At 37.5% G+C, this 27,540-nt stretch overlaps 1 protein-coding gene across 1 annotated transcript in view; it reads left to right on the forward strand.

Moving 5' to 3' along the window:
• The window catches only part of DOCK2 (dedicator of cytokinesis 2), a 201,064-nt gene that overhangs the window by 105,450 nt on the left and 68,074 nt on the right, over positions 1 to 27,540 (forward strand). Inside the window, exons 28-29 of the mRNA XM_082323800.1 lie at positions 20,239 to 20,337; positions 22,097 to 22,191. Of these exons, the coding sequence (XP_082179926.1) occupies positions 20,239 to 20,337; positions 22,097 to 22,191 (194 nt within the window). The remainder of the gene's footprint in view (positions 1 to 20,238; positions 20,338 to 22,096; positions 22,192 to 27,540) is intronic.

A 27,540-nucleotide genomic window follows, 5' to 3' on the forward strand; every position in this document is an offset into this window, starting at 1 on the left:
AACACAGATAAGTAAATACAGGGTAGGATGAAAGCTTCTGAATTCAGAAAGGGAATGTTTCAGTGATGGAAGAGATTATAGGATTTTATCTCTGACTAATATTACAGCAAGATTTGAAAATTACTTCAGGTTGGTGAGACTGGGTAGAGCAGATGCTGTGATATTTAGTGCAGCAGAAAAATGGACTTAGCTAAGCAAGTTTTAGGAATGAAAACTGAGTGTGGTTTGGCTATACTTTGATTGAGATGATGCAATGCCATTCCACATGAAGTTCTGAAAATGCACTGAGAGATAAAATCATGATGATATTATTTCTGAATATAATTTTCAGAACTATGCTACTTGAAATGCCTTTATTCTACTCTAATAAAAATAAAAGTTCAACCATCTCCGTTGAAGAGATGATACATTCCATTGGCTGTTTCAGAACAAAAGACATCATGGATTAGAAAACGTTTCTATCTCAATATTTCTTTTGGAGCATATAATGGAAGTTGTTAATACAAGGTTTACTGTCAGGAGATAAGATACAGCACATACTTTTCTCTTAAGTGAATAAATTCAGTCAGAGAGAGAGAGAGAGAGAGTACACAAGTTGGATTTCTTTTTTTTTTTTCAGTGTTAGTTTGCAAAGACAAGTGTACTTAAAACTGAGAAATTTCTCTTGAAGAAATGCTTGAGTGCCTACAGGGAGATGGCAGTTATCCAGTGTGGCAGGTTGGTGAGCTGGAATGTGTCCAAATAGCTGGTTCATAACATAAAATTTCAGTGCTCTTTCTCGTACAAATCTGGTATTCTACCCTTCTTGGTAGTTGAAAAAATACTGGGAAGTACTTGATGTTTGTGTAAATATATGCACGCCTATTACACCTTAGATTACTGTTAATTTATATCCAGGCTTTTAAAAATGTTACTATATCTATATCTACATGTAGATATAGTTACATAGGTAGCCTGTGCCTAGGCATATACGCACATCTGTGTGTGTATGAGAGAGAGCATGCTGCTTTGCAGGTCTTTGACGAGAGATGTATTTGTTCGTGAAACTTACCTTTGAACTTTCTCTTTGGTTGTCTAGTTGTAACAACTATGCCTGTTATAACACCCAAACTTAATATTTTTCCTGAGTAGCAAACTTAAAAGCGACATTTACCTCGTTCCTGTGGTGACAGTGTGCCACTCCCCACCACCCTTCTTCTGTGCGTCTTTGTTGAGAAGACTGCTATAGGAAATGCATGCCATGTATTTAATATCTGGGTTTTGGCACCTTTGTCCTATTATCCCCTACCTTACCTGACGCTTTTGAGCTCGGGCTATTCTTCAGATATCAACTGCTCCTATATTAACAAAAGATTCTTCTCCATATATCAGGGCGGGGGTGCGTGGTGAGAGAGGGGAGTTGCTTTATATTTTTTTTCTTCCTGCTAGTCCCTTATCCTCCTTGATATTTCAGTCCTATTTTATCCTGCATGTTGTTTTGTCCAGTAGAGTATCAACAATAACTAAAGCTAGCAACATCTGCCCATCTCATATGTTCATTGTCTAAATTTTTGGGCTTGTTTACTCAAAATCTTAGTGCAGGTGAGGAAAAAGATCACAAGTGTGTTTTTACTCCCTTGGACTTCCAGAAGGTTAACCTTCCTTCATAATATACATGCCGAATTTCTTCTTCCTTTACAGTGTTTACCAGTCCTGTTTATTTCTCAACATAGGTAGTCTGCACCTTTTCTAGACAGAAGATGAAGAGGCAAAATACTGTCTGCAGTGTCTCGTGGTGATTCTGTAGCAAAATCCCTTCCCATCATCCCACTGGATCTTGCTTGCTATCTGCAGAACAACAAAAATTGATGCACTTTGTTGTTATGGGACAGAAGTAGTTCCATTACAGAATTCACTTTTCAGTGCTTGGCTCACACTAGTATTTTCAGGAATCCTTTCAACATGGGCGCCTTTTGTTATGCACAGATCTGTAGTATTCTTTACATTCATATGTTGGCTGTAACACGCAGTGATAACTTGCACCTTTTAAAATGCAACACTGCAGTTAAGTAAGTATCCAACTGAAGCAATCCCCTGCATAGAGAGGGATAAACGATAAGGGCCCAGGCTGTGGTTGTGAAATATTTCCATTTGTTTTAACTTTGGCAATGTATTAGTCAAATTTGAATTCCATTCCATTGCATATGGAAAAAAGATATCTTTCGTTTCAGTTACACTGATTCAGACAAATAGAAACCATTTATTTCTTATTGGAATTATTTTATCTTCCTGTAACTAAAGCTCCTTCTAGGAAAAAGAAGCATAATCTCTGCCTAGACTTTTGTGCAATGAACACGATTCTGCTGCCTTCATTTGTGAGCTGCAGAACTCTTTTATTTTAATGTATATGCTCCTCTCAAACTGAAATTCAAACACATGATACTGCATGCCTGGTTAAGTTTCAGTTGTTAATGAAAAGTTATGAGGATGGTTGTGTGCCTGTGAGCAAGATATCCATGCAGTGTGCAGGAAGACTTTAAGTATGTAACAGGAAAAATTTTGCCATCTTCTCTAAAAATGTTCTCAAGTTTCACAGAACACCTCTGTTTTCACTGCTGTGCTTCTGGATTTTGAAAATATCGCAATAAAATCCATATATTTTCCTACAGTAACTCTCTATATTGGGAATGCCTAGTCATATGACACCATCTGCTCCAAGTTGTATAATTTTTCATTGTGCGTATTTAGGAATAATTGTTGGTCAATATAACATATTGCTTGATTATTGAATTTTGCTTTTTCTAAATAGGTTGTTCAGTACAGCAGTGCGCTCTAGGTGGGAATATAGGAATCTTGGATAGAGTCCTAATACTGGACACTGTAATTCCATTTAAAATAGGTGGGGCACTGCATTAACACTGCTGTTTAAGCCTGAGTGAGAGGCATAGCGTTATTTCTTCCTGCAGAGCTCCCAGCTGACCTGAAAGTATGATTTATAGGTCAGAATTGGCTCTCAATGTCCCTGTTGAGAATATGACAAGAATGACTGTGATTTGTCTTCTCGCGTCCAGTGAGAAGGCGCAGAGGATAACAGGGCCTAAGAGAGGAGTCTGGCATTAGGCCTGTATGGGCAACTGGGGGAAAATAAATGTCTTTGTTCCATGACTCTGCTATTAGTCGTCTTGTTAAAATGGATATGCAAACTGTAACTAGAGTGGACAATGTTATTCAAAAGAGAGTATTATGTCTTTTGTGTTTAGGCTTATATAGTGTAATTTTCTGGGCAGATTTGTTCTGAATTCCACAAGAAGTTACTGTATTAGGTGTTTTTAAAAGTATAGCTATATTTACTTTGTATCCATGCATGTCTTAGCATTTGATGGAGTGTTTCTTCTGTTCCTGGCCTCTTGCAGGGTGCATGGTACGTTCTTCGTATTAGAGTTGTTGGGTGACTATGAAAGGAAGACTATGGGGGTAATACTGTTTTTGTACATTAAGAGCTGTTTCCCTTTTGAACTATAGATACATGGGATGTATCTTAAGAGATTTGAATTCCAGGAAAAAAGACTCTTTCTATCCTAAACTATTTAAAACCAGAATAAAGCACTTGCTGAAGACTGACTTCTACACTTTTCATCATTACAGTATTTATTTACTTTCAAAAAACAACTTTTGTGTGTACTTGCTGCAGCCCCTTTGCTTTTCGTTGGTTTCTATTTTCTGATTTTTTCAATTAATTTATCACTTCAGAGCAAGAAGAATGACATGGCAAAGCTGAGTCCAAAACTATTTAGCAGTCTGGTGTGCTGCAGCTGTACGTAATGCCTTGTAAGCATCGCATTTTCAGTTGTGATTCTTCAGGATCTCCATAACTTAATTTTTTTTTTTTTTTTCTTTTTCCCCTCCCACTTCGGTACATGGGAGTAGTCGGTAAATGTAAGGAGTCAACTGTTAGTCTCACTTATATCACAAACTTTCTGGATACCTTGGGAGACAGTGAGAGAAGAAACCATGTCAGGTTCCTGCTGAAATACATTCTCCCATGGCTTCTGGGTTTCCTACGGAAATATTGAAACCTGTGTGGAAACATTGTGCCAGATCTCATCGTGGTAACAGGGCTGGAATTTAAAATCTGCATCTTGAGGCTTTTTTACCTGTATTCCTTCAGGCCACTGAATGACATCAGCAGTGCAAGTGGCAGTATATTTCGTCCTCATGAGATGTATTTTCTGTACTTAGCTGAATATACTTTGCTGTATCTGTTTCCAACTGCTGGTTTTGAAAAACATTTTCAGTGTGAGGGAATTGAATTATGGCAGTTTAGAGACTGGGTTACAAGAAACTGGCTGACAGTAACCGCTGGAGAGACTGAAATTATGCTTATTGGCTTTGGCAGGATATATGCAGAGAATGACATTTCCCATAAGCTCCCTACTTCTGGTGTGAAAAGCTGCAGGTGGAGGAAGAACGTAGGTTGAGATATAATGAGCTGGGGACTCCTCTGAGAAAATCTGGTATCAATTGTGATCATGGCTACTTTTCAATATCAGAGGAATCTTTTCTCAGTTTTTATCATTCTGCAGCGTAGTCTGCTAAGACAGTCTAATGTATTGGCATGTCTTTTCTTTGAATGTTTGCAAAATGAAGCAGTGATATAATTGTCAATAAAGTTGGAACTTTGGGTTCTTGTACGAACTCTGTTTCATTCTGTCCTCAACCTGCCATGAGCAAGAATTATCCATTCTTGCGGGGGACTGGTGAGAAGAGTAGCGCAAGAGAGAAACATCTGTTTATTATGAGTTCCTGCTATAAGTCATTTTACTTCAAAGTACGCCAACCTGATGATGTTGGAGAGTTCAATGACATGTATTTTGGGGGATTACAATTAAATACCTGAGAATTACATGATAGAAAAGTCTTTGAGCATGATTGTTCTCTAACTTTGGCTTTGCATTTGCAAATTTTAGGTCTACTTCCTATTGTCTGTAGTGTAGGCATTAGGGAAACTCAAAGTTCAGATTTATAAGGCTTACAAGAATTTGTTAAAAACAGAACACTTAGTATCCTGACCGGGTATTTAACAACCCAACAGCTTGGTGTCGCTAACAAATAATGGGAAGCGACAACACAGGTATATTTTGCTGTGCTTGCATCTGATCTGTTGTGCACTACTTCTCTTTCAATCCCTGGGAAGGGCTGCAGGTTTGGTTTCTTTCATGAGCATTCTGAAGGCAACTGTTTTCAGTCTGGTGTACCAACTTACCCGTAATTCTCTGTGACTTGATTCTGTCATTTTATAGACCGCTTCTGTCCTGTATATTTTAAAGCTTTGTGGTTCAGCGTTGTTTGTGAGGTGCACAGATTATTATGCAGGACAGGTGCCTTTAAAATTGAATTGTGGTATCATTATTGCCTGACTACCTTTTCTAAAGGTAGAGAGAAGCTGCTTTTCAAAAGCCTTGCTGTTTGTGAGGAGAGGATTTGAAAAAAGCCCACTTCAGTTAATTATTTGCAGCCTGAAAAATAACGTAGCCTTACAATTGCTCTCTAAGCATTGCACCAGACCCAATGTTAGGAGCCCCAGGCATTGGATGTAAGCTTCTCTGCAGCTCATTCTTTGACAGAGATCCCAATTCTAAGTTACAGCTTTATTGCCATGTGTAGCATTATTTAAATATATTTATGGCTAAATATTGTTCGTACTTCAAAGCAATAGAATGACAAATCAGTCAAATCTGGTCCCACTGGGGTAAGACAAACAACTGGATAATTTGTTCTTCACACTTTATTCAAATACTTTTTTTTTAATTTTTTTTTGATTGTTATTGCTGACTTAGGACAGGTTACGACAGTTTAAACTTGTCTCGGTACTAACAGGTACTGAGTAATGTAGGAATATGGAGTGCAGTAAGCTGGAAAAGGTCTGAGTTACATAGGGACTGGACACTCAGCTGGAACCCAAATGCGCTTGATAAGTGAAGTGCTAAGCGTGACATGTTAAAAACAAACAAAAACTAGGAGGATCAATTTACAGTTTTTCTGTCAACCTTGTACCTCTGGGAACTAATTGCTTTGGCATATTCAGCTCCTAATCTTGATAATATGCGCTATCTCTTCAATATTAGTTTTAAACGCCTACATAAAGAAGATGAGACTGTGGTTAAGGGTTATTATTGAGATGTCACAATGTTCTAGAGTTAAGGGCTGAGATTCAGTAGCTGTGGGTCTTTTGGCACATTGCATAACTACGCATATAGAAAGAGAGGATGAAGCAAATTCTGTGCAATTGCATCATCTTAGAAGGATAAAATACAGTAAGATCATGAAGTGGCTTTAGTGCATGTTGTGAGATAATAAAATCAATGATATTTAAAAGGAAGCCGGTACAATGGCAGGAAAAAATGAGGTGATACTTCTTCAGTATGTGTTGAGATGGGGGGGTAGGGAGAGAGAGAGAGATCTCAAAGCATACTGAAGTATCTCATATATATTTATTTATATATGTCCTGCTGTGGAGGCACTTAGATAAGCATTTCACTGTATCTTGGGAAAGGCGATGCTTAACCTTGTTGAGTTTTTTAGATGACAGAACACAAAGGATGGTAGGTCATCCTTTAATGATCTACTGGTGTGGTCACTAAAGGAAAGATTAAGATCTGTGAACACACCCAGGGCTCTGAACCCTGCTGAAGACATTAACAGCATGTCACTTCTCTGGGCAACATAAGCAAATGTCCCAGTCTGTATCTTGTAACTGATTTTATAACACGTATAAATTCAGATTTTATTTTTAGCTAGCAAAGTTATTATTAGGTAGTCAGAGAAGTTAATCGTTGGTAGACATCTCTAATAAATCTGCACTGTCCTGAGCTGTGCGGCACTTGCCTGTCATTCAGTGTTGAGTTTTTTATTATCCAGTCTTTACTCAGGCTGGCATTTTGAAGCAGTCCAGAAGTTATATGTGGGAATTGAAATAAGCGTAACTCAAAAACTGCATGGAAATAAGTATCCTCAAAAAAATCTTGTATTCTGAAATTAGTTTTCCACAAGTGAAGGCAGTAAACTTCACAGGAGACGGGAAGATAGAATACATGTAGTATACTCTACAAATCAATAGGAAGTTCTGTTCCTTATGTGTTGTGAAATATGTGAAATCCTTTAAAAGGAATATGTAAGTTAACCACATAAGTAAATGCATATTTCCTTAAAATCACTTTCCCTCTGCTTTCTGGTGCTGCTTTAAGCATAAGAATGCAGAATGTAATTGAGTATTCTACATGATTGTAGCCTCTCTAGTGAGTTGGAGAAGAAAACAGCAATCTCTGCTCTTAAGTGGCTACATAATATGTAATATGGCCCGCCCTGCTTCAGTGTCTCTGGAAGAAAGAACAGCTTGCTTCTTTTTTTGTATCCCTGGGATGTTCTCCTGGGGCTTTTACTGTGATGTCCGGAATTTTATAGGAGTTATTTCCTTTCCTCGTTATGCCATACAGCAGTACGTTGCCTTAGTGGCTCTGCAGTGAGGTTATGGTCACAACATTGTACTGGTTTTTATTTTAAACAATAATTTCATTGTAAAAGGTCTCCTTGGGAATAGCTTCAGGTTTAACTTGGGTAAGTAGCAGTCTGAGTCAATGAAAATTTCGAAATGTATTCCTGCATCATTAACAAGACAGATAAAACTTAAAGCATGCAGGTGTGGTTTCTTTATCTCACTTCAGACACGACTGAGCGCGCAGTTTTTCCAATGTTTTCCAGATAAAGTTGAACAAGAAACCAAATGACTACCTTGCCACAAAGTTGAGCAAGGCAGGCAACCTAGAATATGTTAGAGAAGCTTGGGTTATCTTACATTGTGTTAGCAAAAATAATTAGCTATGCATTTCAGTTTCTTTTGTTCTTTGTTTTTGTTTTTTTTTTTTTTGTCTTGTAAAAGTAAAAAAACCCAACCATAACACTTTAAAAAATAGAACCCACAAAAATGTTGCTGTGTGTAATCTGTCAATATTGCTATGTTATTCTCCTAACTGTAAGCGCAGAAAAAGCCCTAAAAGGCAGGAATATAAGGCTAACTGGCAGCCTAAAGGTGTGTATGTCCTTGTAGAAGAGGGATGACCTAGTTCACCTGGAACGTGTTCTCTCTCTCTTTTTTTTTTTTTTCCTAAATTTCATATGTTGATAGAGATGTGTGTGTTCCTAGTATTATTTGTTTCATGCATAGCTTTCAGAAATCCATAGGATTCACATAGTTATGTCTGGTGCAATAATTAGGATTTCTCTATCTGTTATCAGACTGTGAAGGCTTATTTTCGTACACTTTGCATGTCCCCATGATACTACATAGGCTTGTACGTTAGGTTGTTTCCTCCTTTAGCTTGTCTTGAAACGCTGATGTGCCCCAGACATGTGGGGGAGCAGCAGCGATAAAGGAAGAAGAGCCAGCAACAGAGAACTGCATTTGAACAAGGGCTAGGTTTGGGGTTTTTTTCAGCTGCTAACAGCGGCCAGGCTAAACTACTTTGCCAGCCTACTGTCCATATCCTACACATGTATTTCCTTCAGTTTCTTTGCCACCAAAGAACCTCTTCCCTACGCAGTGCTGTGAAATCCTGAATAATACGTTCTTGAATTCACTAGAATGCAAGTTCTTTTTCTCTCTCCTCCAGAATCCTGGGGACTATTTTATTGGTTTCCTGTTTTCATGCTTGATTACTCTGTTCTTCCAGAGCATCTGCGACTTGAGCTGTACAACCTGCTAAGTCCAACCTAATGTCCTGGAACTCTCTAATTGCAGCACTGTCATTTAGATTTTTATGATAATCTGGAAGGGGTAAGGGAGCTCCACTACTGTTCCTGGATTTCAAATTTGCTCCTTCTCTATTACCTCATTCATTTGGCATCGTATTGATGCCATATATATGATATTCTTTCTCCTTTCATTTGGTTATAAACTCCTTTTTGTCTTTGCATTTTTTACAAATGATTTGTAATTAGTTGCTAAAATTATTTAAATATTTAAATGTTTATTGTATTTAGCAATCTCAGAGATCAGGGCATTGTACCCAGGGGAGATCAAATAAAGTCACTTTTATCTTACGTGACTACAGTAGCATTTTAAAAAAAAGATAAATGGCCTTGCTGTAGTAGTAAATGCTTTTTTGCAAAATGTTTTCTAAATATAAGAAATTCTGTGGGGAGGACGGTGTAGCATCTTGTGCTGTCTTCCTTTTATTTTTAAGAAAAAATACTCTATGCTGCTGGATTCCTGGCATTAAGTTCTGCAGTCTAGTAAGTTCTGTTTTAAGCTATAAAATATTAGCAGTATCCTTTAAAATAAAAACTGAGCAGAACAAGTTACTTTTTTTCTTCTTAATAAAACATGCCTTGAAAACTGATAGCGATCTGTATGGGAAATTTGATTCCACTCCGCTTGGAAGTTAAATAAGAGCATGAGAATCACCCCTAGTTTTCCAAACTCTTTTCTTAATATTGTAAGGCTGCAACCATGATTCTGAGAGGGCTTTGTGTGAATAGGAACTGCACAATAGATCACAAGACCACAACAGATCACAAGACACAGGTTTAGGAAGCTGTAATGTAACATTCAGCTCAATGGGTTCAATCGACTTAAATGAGAAAAGAATTTGTTTATAAAACATACCATAATGATGTTGTCAAGAGGTTAGTTCTCTTATAATATCTTGAAAATTCTTTTGAATATGTGATGGTATAGCATCTACCAGATGCTTGTTCTCTCCTTCAGTTCTATAGAGGTGATTGTATAGTATTTTCACTACTAAATTAAAATGACAAAAAATTACTTGCTTCATAAACAGGTCCTTTTGTATCATTTCAATGGAGTGGTATAATAAGGATGCTTCTACATACCATGACCTAATAAGTTTTTATGAACTGCTTCAGTAGTATAGTTCTGAAACTGCTATTAAATCTAATAGCATTAACATAGAAATGTAGTCAGTGGATGTGTAGGTTGCAGTACTTCTAATCGTAATCTTTTTTTCTGTATGTGTCGTTAGATATATACTGATGCTCCCACACATTCTATATTGCAGCGACTAATCACAGAAATAAGAGCCTAATAAGACTGTTTAGGAGATACATATACTAAATATCAGAGGCATAACAAATGATATTTTTCATATATGCATTTCTCTGGCACTCCGACTCATTGATCAAGTCTGCTTATATATGAGTGTGATTCTGATTTTGTTTGTTTTCTGCTAGGAATGCAATTCCCAAACATTTCATTATTTCTCTGTTTGCTAGGTTCAGGAGAAGGTGTTAATACCCTGGTTTGTTAGCAAGACAATCTATTTAGATGAAATCCCAGTTTAGTGATTAGGAAAAATAATAAAATCACTGCAAATAGTCCTGAATATTTTGGCAGTAAAGCAACACAAAGAAAGAAGTGTCTCTCTCTTTGGCGTATAGTTGTCATCCTCTGAAGCACTTCAGATGGTCGGATAACATGGCACCACAAAATATTTTGATACTCATGTTTGCTAAAATGTGGAAAAATATTGAAAATCAGTTTGTGTTTGGGAAGACCTGTTGTAACATAGTGCTGTTGTATCTATATTCACCATTTATTCTGAGGAGGATTTATGTTTGGGTTTGGGTTTTGTGTGAGATGAATTTCAGAATGAGGATGTCATTTGTTGTCAGAAGGATTTAATGCCAAGGTGGCAGAGCTCCTCTTTGAGCATGCTTAGGTGTGTTACAAAAAAAAAAAAAAAAAGCACCAATATCATCGTTAAGGTTGGAAAAGGCCCTTAAGATCATCGAGTCCAACCGTTAACCTATCCAGTGATCCAAGTCCACCACTAAACCATGTCCTCAAGGACCACGTCTACCCGTCTTTTAAATACCTCCAGGGATGGGGACTCAACCACTTCCACATATGGGAAGTAAGGCCAGTGTTTTGTCATACACTTGTGTGACGTTTTCTTCTGCCTTGCTTAGTGGGAATGAGGGGAGAAGAGGGATGGAAAAAATGCACATGAACTCTCGAGTGGCCCACGTGGAACAGGAGTTCAGTCTTGTCCTGTTGCAGTTTTAGGATTTGGAGGCTCCTAGGTTGCAGTCATTGAGCAACTAAGGGACAGTCACACTACGGATGGAGCATAAGCATATTCCCTGATTTAATTATTCAAAGAAATTTCTACTCCCATCTTCATCCTAGTTTTTTAGTAAGTAGATAATAAATTCAGCTCTCATCGGGCTGGTGCAAAGAGTTATTAGAGGAATATTTCCTATTCCGCCAGAGCCCAGGTATAATGTGGTAGTATGACACAACCCCTGCAGAAGAGATCAGCGTGTGCACAAATTAGTGGTGCAGACAATGCTATTTTGGTAATTTTCTCTCTGTTATCACAGTTTTAGGATTCTTTGTTCCTGTGATATTATAACTGAAACTAAACCAACTAGGACATCTTGGAAGTGGCATTCCTTAAAAAGAGCCACACCTGAGAAGGATGCTTATTTGGCAGTAGTTTGCAGAATACCCACGAGAAGGTCAATATGTAATTTTTGAAGTTTTATCCTTCCGTGTTTATACATGTGTTCCCATGGGGTTTTCTCCTTTCACTGAGTATTCCCTATGGTTTCTATTAACCAACTTACCCAAGATTCAATATGAAAAGCTCTCGTTCTTAGAAAGATTTTTCTTTTTTTTTTTTACTATGAACTTTCTTTTTTAGCCAGTTATTCTGCTAACCACACTCCAAGATTTTTTTCACGTTTAAAAGTGGAGCCCACTATTAGATAAAAATTAGAAACCTAATATAGACCCATCTTGGATATAATTTAAATATTTTTCATATTTCAGATACAAAATAAAACTGTTCCAATAGTTGCTAGTTACTCCTTTGGTTTTACTTTAAAATGAAAATATGATCTCTCTGCACTTTACCCCTGTTTTCATCTGTGGCACAGAGTAGCAGCTTGACAGAACGGTATGAAGAAGTTCGTATAACACCTTTCCACAGCCTAGCTGCCTTTAAAAGCTGTATAGTATTTTGTCCTGTGTAGGAGTTATATAGTTAGAAAATTATATGAAATTGCATGCATGCTGTGTTACACTAACCAAGATTTATGTCAGTACATATTCCTTCCATGATGGAAAAGTCCCCGTTTCTGCAGACTGGACATCATTGTCTGTTGATGTAGTATGAATTCTTTTTAAACTGTGGGTAAATTCATATCTATATTGGAGCTCCTGTGCATACACATGCTTGAATCTATTTCAATTCTTCTCTTTTCCCCTACTGTAGCTCTGAAAAAGTAGCGAGCAACATAATTCTAGTGAGAGTCCCTTTGCCATGATAGTGTTGGTAAGCAATGGAGGTAACAGGGCAGCTTCAGGGCAATTACCTCTGCATCTCCCTTTATTTCAACTGTTTTGTTATCAGGATCTTGAGGATCCTTGTGAAAGGGTCAGGCTGTTTTGGCATTTTTTTAGTGCCCCTTCATATATTCATTGTTTTTATAAACATTTGTGTAATTTCCTGAAGAACAAAGTGGCAAGTTAACGTCTTCTTTAAGGCAGACTGAGGGTGAAAGATTGCTTAAAAGGAAAACATTCTTGGCTTTAGTCAATGTGTATTTGCAGGGTATGCTGAATATGTCTTTTGTTTGCCCTTCACCACCTCCATGGACCGGAATAGACCATAGTTAGTTTTCAACCCACGAGAACAGTAGTCAAAACAATTTTAAAATATGGAGGTGAAGATAAATTATTATTCTTTAAAAGAAGCTATAAATACAATAGTAGCTTATTAACTCTTATCATTTCCAGTCTGGGTTTATTGTTCTTTTTACAAAATTAAACAAATTACCACAGTACCAATACAATGCTCTTAATGTGGAAGGGGACAAATGGCAACTGGAACTGCCAAATTAAAAGCATCTTGGCATTAGTATACATTTAAAATATCAGGAAAAAGTACCAGGCTCTTCACATAAAAGTTGATCGGGTTGTTACAGCTTCTAAAAAAGGAATACTGATTTTAAATACATTTAATTTTAATTTCTCAGCAACTTTGATCTTATGGCTGGCTTAGCTATGGCTAAGTAAAAGGGCAGACTCTGACCTAGTAGAAGGGTTATCAACCAGGCAAGGCATTACTGATTTTAACCTCAGCCTAAGAGATGGCTGCATATTGGCATTTGCAAATGCTTCAATACTGGATTGCATGTACTTTGACAAAATCAATATTTATTCTTTAGCAGGAATGTCTGGTATTAGACAGAGTTAAAGGTTTTTCCATTAATATCTTCAGGATTTGGTGAATTTTTGATGGCCTGGGGACTTGGCAGCTCAAGTGCAGCTGTGCCATTACTCAAAAAGAAATAAAAGAAAATCTTACATAATTTACAATAAAATGTATTGGTGGATTCCTTGGAGATTGCTATTAATTAATCCTAAACATATGCAGTTGGTACATTTGTTAGTGTAATGGATGCGAGTTGTCGGAAAATTATTTTTATTAGTCCTTATTTTCTTTGTAAGATCAATTTAAAAGCTAGAGGAAAGTTTCTGGAGCTATATGGCTTTCAGCAGTTTTAAGCAGAAGTATTATGATAAAGCTTTGTTTTAACCATTCACAAATATATTATATTAGTCTCATCTCTGATCATGTGGTTGAAGTTTAATTTAATTTTTCTGTCTTCAGTGAGTGCAGCTGAAAAAGAACAAAATCAATTAAAGAGTGACTTAGTTCTGGGAATACAGGAGGTGGCTCTGCTTAGTTTTAAGGAAGTGAATCAGCATCCAAGACATTCATCTTCACAATATGTGTAAATTCAAAATACCTGGCTTAGAAATAAAAGATGTTACTGCACTTTAATGAACTTAAATTGCTCAGTTCTACCCTTTTCTCTTCGACTCAGTCGTTGCTCTCCCTTGCAGCCAGTGTGTTTTGCTTTGTAGTCCTATATAGGTGGCAATCCCCTTTTTTGATTTGCATTTTTATGGTACTGTGAAGTATCATACCTCTGGGCAGGGGACTAGCTCCAGCTCATCCCAGCCATTGTATCACTTCCTTCAAGTTCCCAGTTTGGTTTCCAGTCCTTTTATAAATGCAAGAGGCTGGCCAAGCTTTACTACAGTAAATGAACCGGGGGAAATATCTTTAATCTTATTCTTTGCTTGTATTTTGTGTGTGTGCTGTTGTTGTTTCTATGGAATACTGACTGCATCATCTTCAACATGGGAATGAGTGCACTGGGACACTTGGCAGGACAAGCCACGCTTTGCCAACTTGGCTGACCATCTGGTTCAGTGGCAACAGGGAAATGGCATAGCACTTTGAATAAGGAATTAGTGAAATAAGCAGCCTGACAGCACTGGGATATTGGGATTCTCAGTGGAGATCTTACGTACCAGGGCAGGAAGTTTCATCTGGCCTGTGAGACCAGTCTGGAAACTGGCTAAAGTAATTGTGGTGAAGCAATTTGTGGATTGCAGAGGAGGAGGAAAGAGATGCAGCATGAAGGTGCGTAGATCCCGGAAGGCAAGGATGGAAGATTTCATCTGATACAGCAGAGCTGAGACTGGGGGTGTGGACAGCAGTGGTTACGTGAGGAGGTGAAACAGCTGATTTTTTTGGTAACTGTGCTCTGGATAAGATAGTTCAGTTTTCAGACAATGATTGCTCGTTCCAAATTATTGCCTTCTCACTTCATACTAGATAATGTTATCCATAATTTATTTGTACATACGCCTTGAAGACGAACACAATGTTAATCTTCTGGGAAAAGTAGTAAATTACACGACTGTGTTTGAGCACAGACTTAAGCACAAGTTAAATCAATTACAGTAGAGTGTTCATCCTAGCCAGAGACTGTAGTGGAAGATCTGGAGTGGATTTATGGCACAAAACCAATCAAACGACAAAACCCAGCAGCAGCAAAAACATTGCAAAGAATGAAAAATCTTCTTTTTGGAATATTGCTGGGAAATCAAGCCAAAGTTAAAAATAAATAAATAAAAATAGATGGCAAAGGATATAGTCTAAAAAAAATCATTCTACTTTTGTCATACCATAAACCATTGTCTTACTGCCTTTATGTCTGAAAAAGTCTTCAATGAAATAATTTTGAAATTTCCTTGATTGTCTAACTTGTAACATATCTTTAAATCTTACAGAGCAGCTGCTATTACTATTCCATTGTGTTATAAAATTGTCCTATATTTTTTCCATCTGGTAGTCTGCTGGTTTTGTAGTTATAGATCCTTTTGGCTAAATCATGTGAATGTAAAGAAAAGAGTAGCACAAGCTAAAAGAGCCCGGCATGTTTTCAGTCAGAAATCAAAAGCTGTCAGTAAGATGCAGAACCAGGATGCCTAAGCTTCTGTTCAGTCAGCTATAAAAGACAAGACGACAGAACCAATGAACAATATGAATGCATAAATGGCAAATTAAAAACTCAGACCTACTAAGAGTAGATGAATCTGTTATTGTAAATTAATTATTAGTGACACGCACTCATTGGCAAGCTACAAGAAGTCTGTGTGGGTTAGGAGCTGTTTCCCATTTCAGATGTACTGTACGCATCTGATGAACACTCTAGGTTGTTGCGTAGCAGCCTATTCCAATGTTTACGTTTGCACTTTTACAGCTAGAAACAGTACAGTTTAGGGCAGCACACGCATTGGCAGTGACATCTGTTTCTGGAGAAGAAACCACATTAGCAGGTCCCTTCAAATTCTGGTTATTTTTTCATTTCAGAGTGTTATTGTTTAGTATTTGCATAATATGGAAAAGATGTTTGTGCTACCCTCTACATATGCCACAGTTCTCAAGGTGTACTGTGGGTTTCTGAGGAACTGTGACTTCAAATCACTGTGGTTCTTCATGGCCTCACTGAGCATCTCCCATACTTTTCTGGTAATTACGTTGCTCCTTAGCTCATGACACTAAACACGTCTGATGACTCAATAATTCTGTGAGAACAGTGTATTGGGAGGCCTGCTCAATTACGTGCTTGTGCTACAACATAAATACTGATGATTTGAAACATTAGATTGAAACAGTGATTGGTTAGTTTTTCTTTAATGACATTAAAGATAACATACTTCTGACTTTTCCTCCAGAAAGATCTTTGCACTTGTTTCAGAACAAAAAAGGAAAGAACTGTTTGGCCTGTAGAAAGTCTTGGTCACCCTTTTTATGTGCACCTTTTTTACAATTACTGCCACTAACATACGATGAGTTTTGAAACTTCTAGCTTAACCTGAAAGGGAGTTCAGGATTAAATCCAATCTATGGAGTATGGCAGCTTCATACACCACAAAATTGTTGGATCTTCTGGATAAGATTGATTGCCCAATACAGAAAACTGTGCATTCATCAAATGTAAACCATCATTAGCGAATTTAGGGTTGCAGATTGTGAGGATGGTGATATGTAAAGGTATCTCTTACCTTACGTTAATTGTGAGGGTAAGTAAAGTGAGCGTTTAAAACATCCTGCATTCTGCTAAAAAAGGGGATATAAAAGTAATTACATCATCTTTGGCCTTCAGAAGTCTTTGAATTATTAGGAATTATTCATGTTTCTGTTTTGTCTGCTTTTTAATGATGTGGTTATATGTTTACACTCGGGCTCTGTGTTGGTCAAGTGCGCTATTAATGAGGATAAATGTTATGAAGTGCCTACATGAAATAAATATCCTCCTTAATCCTTCCAGTACACCTGCAGGAAGGTGACCCACCCTACCGCCACTGAAATCTAATGCTACTAGATTAGAATCAAAGTGTAGCTTCATTCTATGTTTTTTTCTGTTGCTGTTTGTTTTTCCAGTGCCTTTGCTTTATTTATTCTCGTGGTGCTAGTGTTATTTGAAGTTACTACGGCAACCTGTCACCATCTGCTATGATAAAGTATGCCGGGATTTAGTTGCTAGGTGTTGAAGTTTGTCATCTTACTCATATGACCCGCATGTTTTTCAGCTGTTTCTTTTCCTGTACATGTTGCATCCACAGCTGATCCGCGCTTTGACAACAGTGGAAAAGATTCCGCCTTCTTTCCCCTTGACCTCAGAAAGCCCTGTTTGTTTTACAGAATGCACCCCTGATCCCTTTTGGTGTACTTTGTATATACTCAACCAAAACAGCACTTCGTTTACCTTAGCCACTATTTTGCAGTGTTTATACAAAAGCCAGCCAGCATTATAGTTCATTTAAATTTGATATTAGTTATGCTTTTTTTTAAGTGGGCAGGGAGTTTGAATGTTTCCTGAGCCGTTTTCTCCTCTGTCTCATTTTCAGTTGACTGCCTGTTTACTCTTGTTCCTGCTCCCGATAGAAGTGCAATGTTCATACTATCAATTTCATATTTTTTTAGCCATTTTTTGAAAGGCTGCCAGCCAATTGGTTAATAAAAAATTAGATTTCAGTGCTGTTTCTGTTCTGGGTTCTTTTGCATTTAAATGGAAAGTAATCTTTTTAACTTGGAAAACATTTTATTAGATCTCGTCATAGTACAGTGTATTCAGAGTTATTTCTGTTAATTTTTCTGTTAGTATTCTCTCATCGGTCAAGTGTTTACTATGATACATTTATTTTTTATATATTTGACCTAGTTCTAATCAACCTTTTCTGCTGCAATTCACAGGGTAAATCCTAACAAGCCTAAGCACAGCTGAAATAACTTGTTAGGATTCTATCTGAAGAACTTCACCTTCTCTGGCACAACCTTTTCTTATACTATTCAATCCCTACGTACAGTGCTTGACTTAATGAAATAAATTTTTGAATTCTAAGTATTAGACTATTATGTTTGTAGGCAGTGCTTAATTCTGAATTCCTTCTGTCCATCTAGTGAGCATGCCGTCTGCATTCAAAGAGCAATAGATCATTCTTGTGCAGAACTTACTGTCTTTTCAAGCAGTTCATGCTGTTTGCACGTTCTAGGAAGAGGTACTGAAACAGCACAGGAGAATTTAAGTGAATACATAGAGATATTTGCAGATTTGATCACAGCTCTTTACAGTCCTGTATTACACTGAAGTTCTACCAGTGAGAATGGCGATGCCGAGAGCACATGAGTACTTCAAAGATCCGAGGCTGCATCTGAGAAGTGAATCTTTATTGCTGGCGTTTGGGGATTAGGAGGGAGGGGCAAGCTTTTAACCTATAAAGAAGCTAGCAGTTAATTTCTAATAGTTGAGATCGCCAGCAAGAAAATTATTAAAGATCAAACTGTGTATTTTCCTGCTTTACAGTTACATGGAGATGATGGAGGAAGTTTTTGTAACAAACCAGCTTTACTGTCACCTTCTTTTTTACGTATCATTCAGTCCCACTGGTGTGAATTGGACAGGTTTGGTGCGAGGTACTGGCCAGCAATATGTGATCTTTGCATATGGCTCTTTTCAGCAATCAAGGCATATTATCTGTTAATTTTAAAATCACCATATAGTTACTAAGAATAAGCATTCATGCTGTACCATAATCACAGGTATAGCTAGACACATTTTAGAAGTTGGTTTCAACAAAAGAAATAACCTTCTTAAGGTCTTTATGCCTTTAAGCAACAGAATCCATCTATTCAATGCTTGTGAAGAAATGCTGCTTATTTCCAGAAGTGATTATTTAACATGAGTACAGAAAGGCATTCTGTGGCAAATGTTTAACTACTAAAAATACAAGCTGTTTTTCAGGTACAATTCTCTAACTTCTGTCAGTAATTTTTTTTTCCAAAATCAAGACATCAGAAGAAAAACCCCACACTATTTCATTACTGAATCATTTGCAATTCATTATTACTTTCAGCTGTACATTTAACATCACAGAAAAGATTTATCAGATCCATAACTGTAAAAGTGAACTACTACAGGAGGAAAACCAGCATTTCTTTTTAGAAGAGCATCAGTACCCGAGAACACACAATTCCTTACCTGAAAGCTTTTGGTTTACCTGCAGAAAATGTGTCTTCTTAGTCTTAAAAAGTAGGCAAGCCTCTCACTAGCACTAATGTTACTCCAAAAGAAGGTATAATAGGTCCTTTATATTGTAATTTTCACTGTTTATATGCAAGAAGTGTGCTGGGTCTGCTCGCGTAGGAATAAATAAATAAAAAAAAGGCAGTACAAACTGAACAGCAGCTAACATACGAAAGTAAAAGACCTCTAGTGGCCATAACCTGAAGTTAAAGAAGGCTTCCCTTTGTGGAAGACAAAATGGTTGGGTACGACAAACTGCAGCTGGTACTTTGGTGATGTGTGCCTTTGTTGCCTTGCTGATGTAAGAGAAGTATAAAGTGAATCAGAGCTCAACAGAGAATCTGAGCAGTACCAGGTGGAAATGAAATTCTGGTCAGAGGGGCTGGGGAGTCCCTCTTAGCAATTCTAAAGCAGTATGATGGAAAGATCCGAGTAAATCGAGAAAATGATTTTGCATGCTCACCTACTTCAGAGTCTCTTATTTGAATATAATCAAAGCATTTAAAGCAGGTTCCCTTTTAAAACAATAATTAAAACTTCAGCAAATTGTAAGGCATCAATAAGGAGGATTCTTACTGTCTTAAAGGAAAACTGCAAATCATTAAGCTCACTATTAGTGCTTGAGAGATAAATGTCTTTGGGACTTTCAGTAAATTACAGTGAAAACCTAGGATTATAAATAATTTTATATCTTTCAGGATTTCTGCTTTGGGAATTGAGAAAAATAAAATATTTCCTTTTGAGGAAGTTTAAAAAGTTTTGAGAGATTAAAGTAATAGTATTCTCTAGAAGTTTTATGGATTTCTGTAATAGCTACTTAAATGCCTGCAGAACGTAAAAAATAGCCTTTCTTGCAATATTTCTTCCTGTGAATAACCTATGTTTCTGGAATTATTAGAAAATATTGATGCTAATAGATTTTCTTCCTATGAATTCCTAATGAAAGAAACCTGGGCAATATCACATGCCTTTTAGGAGTCGTAAGGTAATATTGAGTTGTACTTTATATATAAAAGTTTTCATGTCACAATGTGTGTTTTCATGCAGCGTTTCATAAATGATGCAGCTTTCTCACCAGAGCCTGCCCCATGTCAGGGTAGCTTTTGAATTATCCTTTTCGATTTCTTAGTTTGTTTCTTTCCTCTGGTCTTGCCAAAGCTTGAATATTATTTTATTTTTACAGACATAAAAGGATTTATTAGGCATTTAGAGTAGTCCAACTTTAGAAAGAATACAATCCAATATCTTAAGTAATCTGCATGTGTTGATTTCTGTCTGGTTTTCTTTCAGAGTCATTTTGTGGCATGCATGACAGCGATCTTAAACCAGATGAACAACCAGCATTATTCAGTTTACATTGAAACTTTTCAGACAAGTTCAGAACTAGTGGTGAGTACAAAATAATCACGGAGGTGATAAATAATTCTAAGTATTTTATTTCCTGTGAAAAGTCAGTAGTATTGTTTTGGAGTGTCTTGTCTGATTCTTCCTAGAATGAAGTCTGTTTCTGTATGTTTTCTGCCTCTATGTCATTGTGTTGCCTCCCTCTTCTAATGGTGACCTTAGACAATACTGTAATCAGAAATTTGGAAAGATATAAATATCACTGTTGTTGACCCTAGCACCGAGGTGTTAATATAATAATCAAGAATAAGTAATGGGATCTTTGTGTTATACTGTTCTGATGAGACAAAAAACCCACAACAAAACAACAACAAAACAAACCCTCAACCAACTGAACCCTCCCTCCCCACTTTGCACAACGTGATCCATTTCCACTTTTCATTTTCACTATTGACTCTACTCCTGGTCCAGGTAATGTTGTATGCTAAATGCAGTAAATGCCTTATTATTGCAACACATCAATTTATGCCAGTTGTTTCTGGCATAATTTAATGATGCTTGGGGTCTATGCTAGTTTGTACCAGTGGTCGCTGTGTTCTAGAAGGTTTCAGTAGTCCTATGTCTCTCCTTTTATACTCCTGACATAACTCTGAAATAAGTCTGGGTATTGGCAAACGTTTTGATTACACCGTATACAGTTTGTCCATGGAGGTAATATTTTCAGCTGGTAATATTTGTCCATTTTTCTTTCTTTCTTAAAGTCAGAGTGGTGCCATAACTGAAATCCTAACAGATTAAATCTTGAGTAGCTTTTGCAATTCTTCATGTGCTTTAGTTTACTTGAAAACGTAACAGTATTTTAACATAATTTCAGCTCCAAGCAGATTGGATACTTGGTCCTAGAACTTTTAGTAATCCTTAAATTACTTCAACAGTTCTGCAGAGGAAAAAAAAAATTAAAAAGACAAGACATCAATATATTCAATGGGTTTTGCTGTTTGTAAAGGCTTTGGTTTGTTGTCTTCTCTTTTTTTTTTCCATGCCATAACTACATGTCAGTGAAGAGGACAAAGATTTGTTTTCAAATAATGCTGTTGAGAGCTATTGTTCACTTGGTTCTCTGTAAGTAATATGACAAGAAAGAGTACAAACTTCGCAGAGAGTTTTTGGTAATAGAAAAACCTCTTGTGGGGTTTTGGTAATAGGTGATGACATTTCAGCTGGCTGGTCATGCAGACTTCTAGGTGACTGGCTTGGAAGTTCAAGGGTAAAACTCCATGTATGTGCTATACATGAAATAGACCTGAAATGATTATGTTTGTTTATTTTAAGTTCATTATACTGTGATCTCTAAATACTTCCAGGAAAAGAAATAGTGTTTGCTTTGTTTGAAAACTTTCTCTGAGTGCCTTCAATTTTTAAAGTAGAATACTAAATTTGGACTAAATAAAAAATACTATTTTTTTCAAATCTATTAATTCGTTATGCATAATGACACAGTTTTGCTAATTAATAAAAAATTCAACAGCTTTCCTCCAAAGTACTATAGCTTTTTCTTTCCATTCATTTATGGTTTATCTTTTCTTAAGAGCTCAATGTAATGACTTTTAGCTTTCATTTGGAATCCGAGACTGCTGTTTTACAGGACTTCGGTTCCAATCTTGGGCTTACTGATACCACCAGGAATTTTTCCATTGACTTCACTGGGAGCAAAGTGGAGCCCTCCATCTCGGTTCTTTAATCACAGCAGGAACACTTAAACTGTGTTACAGAGTCACAGATTTACTGTATTTTGTTGTTCTAGGACTTCTTGATGGAAACATTCATAATGTTCAAAGATCTCATTGGGAAGAATGTTTACCCTTCAGACTGGATGGCCATGAGCATGGTGCAGAACAGGTAAAATGGGGCTGGAGGATCAGTGCTCATGTTCCATGTACTTGTGAAAAGTGAGCTCGTGTCATATGTTACAAAAAGTTTTGCTGTGCAGTCTAAGATGATTATATCAATCCAGGTTGGTGAATGCCAAGAAGGTCGTAATCTGAAATGATTTACTGACAATACATTAAATAGCTAGCTGCCTGTGCTTTCAATCTGCTTACAATGAAAAGAGTGAAAAAAAATGTATTTAGCAGCAAAGTGGAAGTACATAGTTGGTCTCCATGTTGACAGTCCATAGAAGGCAAACTGTAAAAGGCCAGTTGAATCTTAAATGTACCATTTCTGCACAGGGTTAGAATGTCCTCACTGATACGTCAGCAAGTTCATTGTGATGCAATTTCTTTCAGAAATGATGTGGTTGCTTGGAGTGTTAAAAGGTTTGATGATAAAGGCCAGATCTTTGAGCGCAACACACTATTTGTAGGAGGAGGTTGGATCCACAGTGCTTACTGTAGCTCATATCATTGAGGAAATGTATTGCTATACTATAGATCATTTGGGGTTTCGTCATGATTGATTACTTCAAACTCAGGTATATTGCCTCCGTAGATCAAGGTGGCATCTAAGCCAAAGTTTGTATGATCAACTTTATCATGCTCCCTATTGTTTGCTCTATGAGAGCTTGCTATTAATAAGAGATCTTTGAGTACTCTTATATTACAAAACTGACTGAAGGAAATATCTTGTGGACATAAACTGTGCAGATTGTACACCTTTACCCACAGCTATAATCTGTCTGTTTTGGTGCCACCAGAAATGGTGGTGGGATAAGCAAAGCATTGCTTGATCTCTGTTAAGCCACAGGACCGCTGTTGTCTTGGCGTTAGGATTGCAAGTAGCATAAGTGAAATTTCACGTCGTGCAGATTTTGCTGCCCCATGAGCTTTTTTCAATTTATCACTTCCATATCATGTGATACTGAATTGGAAAGAAAAGAGAAGTGATCTTTCTGCACCTTCCCCACTGGTAATGGGTTTAGACAGCTGGCTTGGGCAAGCATATCACAGATGGATTCCTTCAAAGTATCTTGGAAATATTGCTTGTTTGAAGAGGAAGGAAATGTTCTTCCCTTGAGTTGTCAGTTTTGTTGTTTATTATGGGCATCAGTTAGAAATGAATGTTTTTGGCAACAAGGAAAGGCCAGTATATAGGGTATACAGGATGGGCTATGTGAGGATTTATTTCCTAATAATTGTTCCTAGCCATTCTGAGGTACTGACTTTTTTCTTTTTGTGTCTCTAGTCTGTAACAGAGGAAAGCAAGGGAGAGTTGGACTGAGAATGCAGAGTAAAACACATGGCTGCTCTAAACAAAGTTAGTTGGTTCAATTTGTTTATTTGTGGAACTTGTAGGTGAGGAAGAGTTTCCTCAAAATTTGAACACATAGAGGTTTTACAAGTATCTGCATGTGTAGAAGAAATTGAACAAAAATGTAGCTGTGAGCATGTGACCACCTTACCTTGTGGATTTTTTTTTTTATTTGCTGGATTTCCTCCTCTTCATACTTAGTGGAAATCATGGCTAAAAATCTTACTGAAAGGGATCTGGATTTGGGGAAAAAACCTCACTTCATTTGCATTTTTTATTTATTTGGGTGTTACCTTCAGGGCTGAACTTCTTGTTTCTTGTTCTCAAAGAAACACTTTGAGTTTATATGCTGGATTGTGAAGTGAATATGCTTTCTTTTTTTTTTGAGCAAGATTTCTGTTGGCGAGGTGGATTTTGATCACCTGTACTATCATTATTCTAGTTTTGTAGAAATGGCAGTTACACTGAGTTTTCTGGAAGTCACAGGGAGATTAGTCTAAGAATTAGGTCTCAAAGATGCATAGGTTCCAATTAACTTAAAGTCCACAGATGCTGTTTATTTGAAATGTCACAGTTATGTGATTTTACTCTTCCAGTTTTATAATATTGAAAAGGAGAGAACAGAAGATACTTAATAAAGTTGATAATCGCCTGGGAGTGTTTGGTCTTGAGGAAAAGATTTTTCTAAGAACATTTACAACACTGTCATATCAGATTTTGATATTGGATACACTTTCATCTATGATTTAAATGGAATGATGTTAAATGAGAAGTTTTTCTTTCATCTGTTCCATGATTCAAAGAGGGGATTATGGTTCTAGTGGGTAGTGGCGATGGCAGTGAGGGCTCAGGTGCCGAAGCCTCACTTTCTGTCACTCATGTACACTAACGTTCATGCAGAGAGATCGCTAACCCCTCTTCTGAGGTGGGCAGATACGTATATGCTGCTGGATGTGTTCATTCCAGGTGAGATTTTGTAAATGATAGTAGTTTCATCCCACTCGTTTCTCTGTCTGAGCAAGTCTTTGGCCTATAAAGGTAAAATCTGATTCAGTGCACATTCTTATGTTGCTGCTGCTGCAATTTGCAGTTATTTTTAATGTAGCAAGGATTACTCTTAAAAAGTATCAGCTCAGTACTAAAGTAACCTAACAGTCTTCTCTTGTATGTAAACATAGCAAACCTTTCATATCTAAAACTCTTATCTAGAAAATGCTGTTAACATCTGCATTATCCACAAGTATAGGATTTTTTTTTTTTATTCGGTGGGAGTGGGGAAGTGTCAATCCTTGTTGAAAGAAAGTGCCTTTGGGGCTTGGGGGTTCACCTGATGGTATCTCTATTGCCTCAGTTCCTGACGATGGAAATTCATTTGTGGTACTGTACATTTGTTGATAATGCCTCCTAATGACTCGGAACTTCGGGGGACAATTTGGCCCAGGCAGCCTTTGTTGCTCTAAACCTTATCCTGCATTGGACAAGTCAAATGAAAATATTTAAAGAAAGAAAGTCAGCATTAAAAAAAAATGTTTAGAAGCTATTTAACAGTGCTTCTGTAAACACATTGCTTACCTAAATTGATTTGGCACTGTTTATACTCTGATTGTGTTGCTGTTCCCAAGATTATGTAAGGAAATGAGTTACTGATCTTACTTCCATGTCTTAATTCTATGTTACATCAACAACTAGGAGGGGTGATTTTTTGTTGTCAGTCTTTATAGAAATGTGGTTTGGTTTTTTTTTGTTTGGATTTTTTTTGAGCGGGCGGGTGTTCTATGAAATAAATTGAAGAATAATTTAGATTTCTAGATTTGACATATTAACATGCTTTACTCCAAACCAGAGAAGCAGCAAAGAAAAAGTCACAAGAGGTCAGGCTGATGTCTCTTATAATAACAATGAGAGAAGAAAATAAAAAAACCAAAACAAAACACACAAACCATAAAAAGTGTTAGCACAGCTAAGGTTTTGCATTCTTAATTCACCTGTTCTGAGTAGGAGGCTGCATGCAGACCTTTTTATGCCCTGAAGGACGTATTTTACCTTAAGAGTCTCTCTTTCTGAATTTGCAAAAATATTAGTTACAGGCTGTAAGGCATGTCTATTGTGTAACCTAGCCAATGGCAGAATGTAGTTGGCACTTCTTCCCCACGGGCATTCAACAAAGCCTGACAGTCTCCCCCAGATGATCTCTTGTATTTGTAGCTTGCAGGGTGTCCTGGTTTCAGCTGGGATAGAGTTAATTTTCTTCCTAGTAGCTGGTATAATGCTGTGTTTTGGATTTAGGATGAGAGTAATGTTCATAACACACTGATGTTTTAGTTGTTGCTAAGTAGTGCTTACGCTAAGTCAAGGACTTTTCAGCTTCTCATACTGCCCTGCCAGCGAGGAGGCTGGAGGCGCACAAGAAGCTGGGAGGGGACACAGCCAGGACAGCTGCCCCAACCGGGCAAAGGGATATTCCATACCATATGACATCATGCTGAACAAAAACTGGGAGGGCTGGCCTCGCTGGGCATCGGTCAGTGGGTGGTGAGCAATTGCATTGCACATCACTTGTTTTGTGTATTCTTTCATCAGCAGCCGGGATCCCTGTCTAGGGAAGGGGGCGCTGACAAAGTGATTGGAAAAGGGGCACAAGCCCTCAGCCTCTGGAGGTGACTCCTGTCAGGCGTGGTTTAACCCAGCAGGCAGCTGAACACCACACAGCCGTTCGCTCACCCCCCTTCCACCCTGCCCCCGCACTGGGATGGGGGAGAGAATCAGAAAAAAAGGTAAAACTTGTGGGTTGAGATAAAGACAATTTACTAGGACAGAAAAGGACAAAACAAGTGATGCACAATGCAATTGCTGTGTCCCCTCCCAGCTTCTTGTGCACCTCCAGCCTCCTCGCTGGCAGGGCAGTATGAGAAGCTGAGAAGTCCTTGACTTAGTGTAAGCACTGCTCAGCACCAACTAAAACATCTGTGTTATCAACATCCCAAATCCAAAACACAGCACTATACCAGCTACTAGGAAGAAAATTAACTATTCCAGCCGAAACCAGGACACAGGGAAAGTGGGCATTGGAGGAATTTTGCTAGGCTATACTGCAGTACAGAAACGTACAATCAGAGTACATTTACTTAGAGGCAGAGGAAAGGGAAGAGCTTAACTAGTACTGCAAGTTTGATCCTGTTTGTGGGTAAAAGGTGTTCCTAATGAGCAGGACACTAACTACTCTTATACATAAATAAAAACAGACAGTGCGTATATGATATCGGGTATTTCTACTAAATGTTAGATGTCTGGCATGGGTAAGGGGAAAAGAATGAGAAAATGACTTCTTATAAGGTCCTGGGGACTTTTTTTTTTTTTTTTTTAATTAGAGAGAGAGTGTGCAGACCATCTGGGAAGGGGGATACATCTGTCCAAAGGAAGGGAGAATGGACACATTGATGTCCAGGAGAAACTGTGGTAGGAGAGTTGAAAGAATGAGAGTAGAAGCTTAACTGACTAAACTTAGTCAAGCTTTGTCTGTATCAAGATGGAATGATTTAACTCAAGGTACTTTAAGTGACTATTATAAGTAATGTGCTGTTTGCTCCCAAAGCATGTTCTGATTCCCAGAGCCCATTTGAAGGAGGCGAAGGCTGTGTGTACTAGTCTCACTGGACTGGGAGTATTCTATTAGCAACTGAGAATCAAAAAGTGGAATGAACTACTTTTTTTTTTTTTTTCCTCCTGTTTTTTTCCCTTGTTCCATTAACAGCAAGATGGAAAGAACACTTTTGTGGCATGCTAGATGGGGCAGAACACTTTGGGAAATAGTAAAATCCTCATTGAGGTCATGAGGATATAATATCTGAGTTATTTTTGTGATCCTCCAGGTAGATTTAATTAACTTTTGTTCTAATGAATGTTGCTTACTGCACACTTCTTACTGGTTGCTACTGCTTGTATGTGCACTTTATTCCACTTATGGTACTTAGACTATTGGCTATTAGTTTATTAAAAGCA

This window comes from Platalea leucorodia (assembly GCF_965183815.1).
Source record: "Platalea leucorodia genome assembly, chromosome: 11".
NCBI lineage: Eukaryota > Metazoa > Chordata > Aves > Pelecaniformes > Threskiornithidae > Platalea > Platalea leucorodia.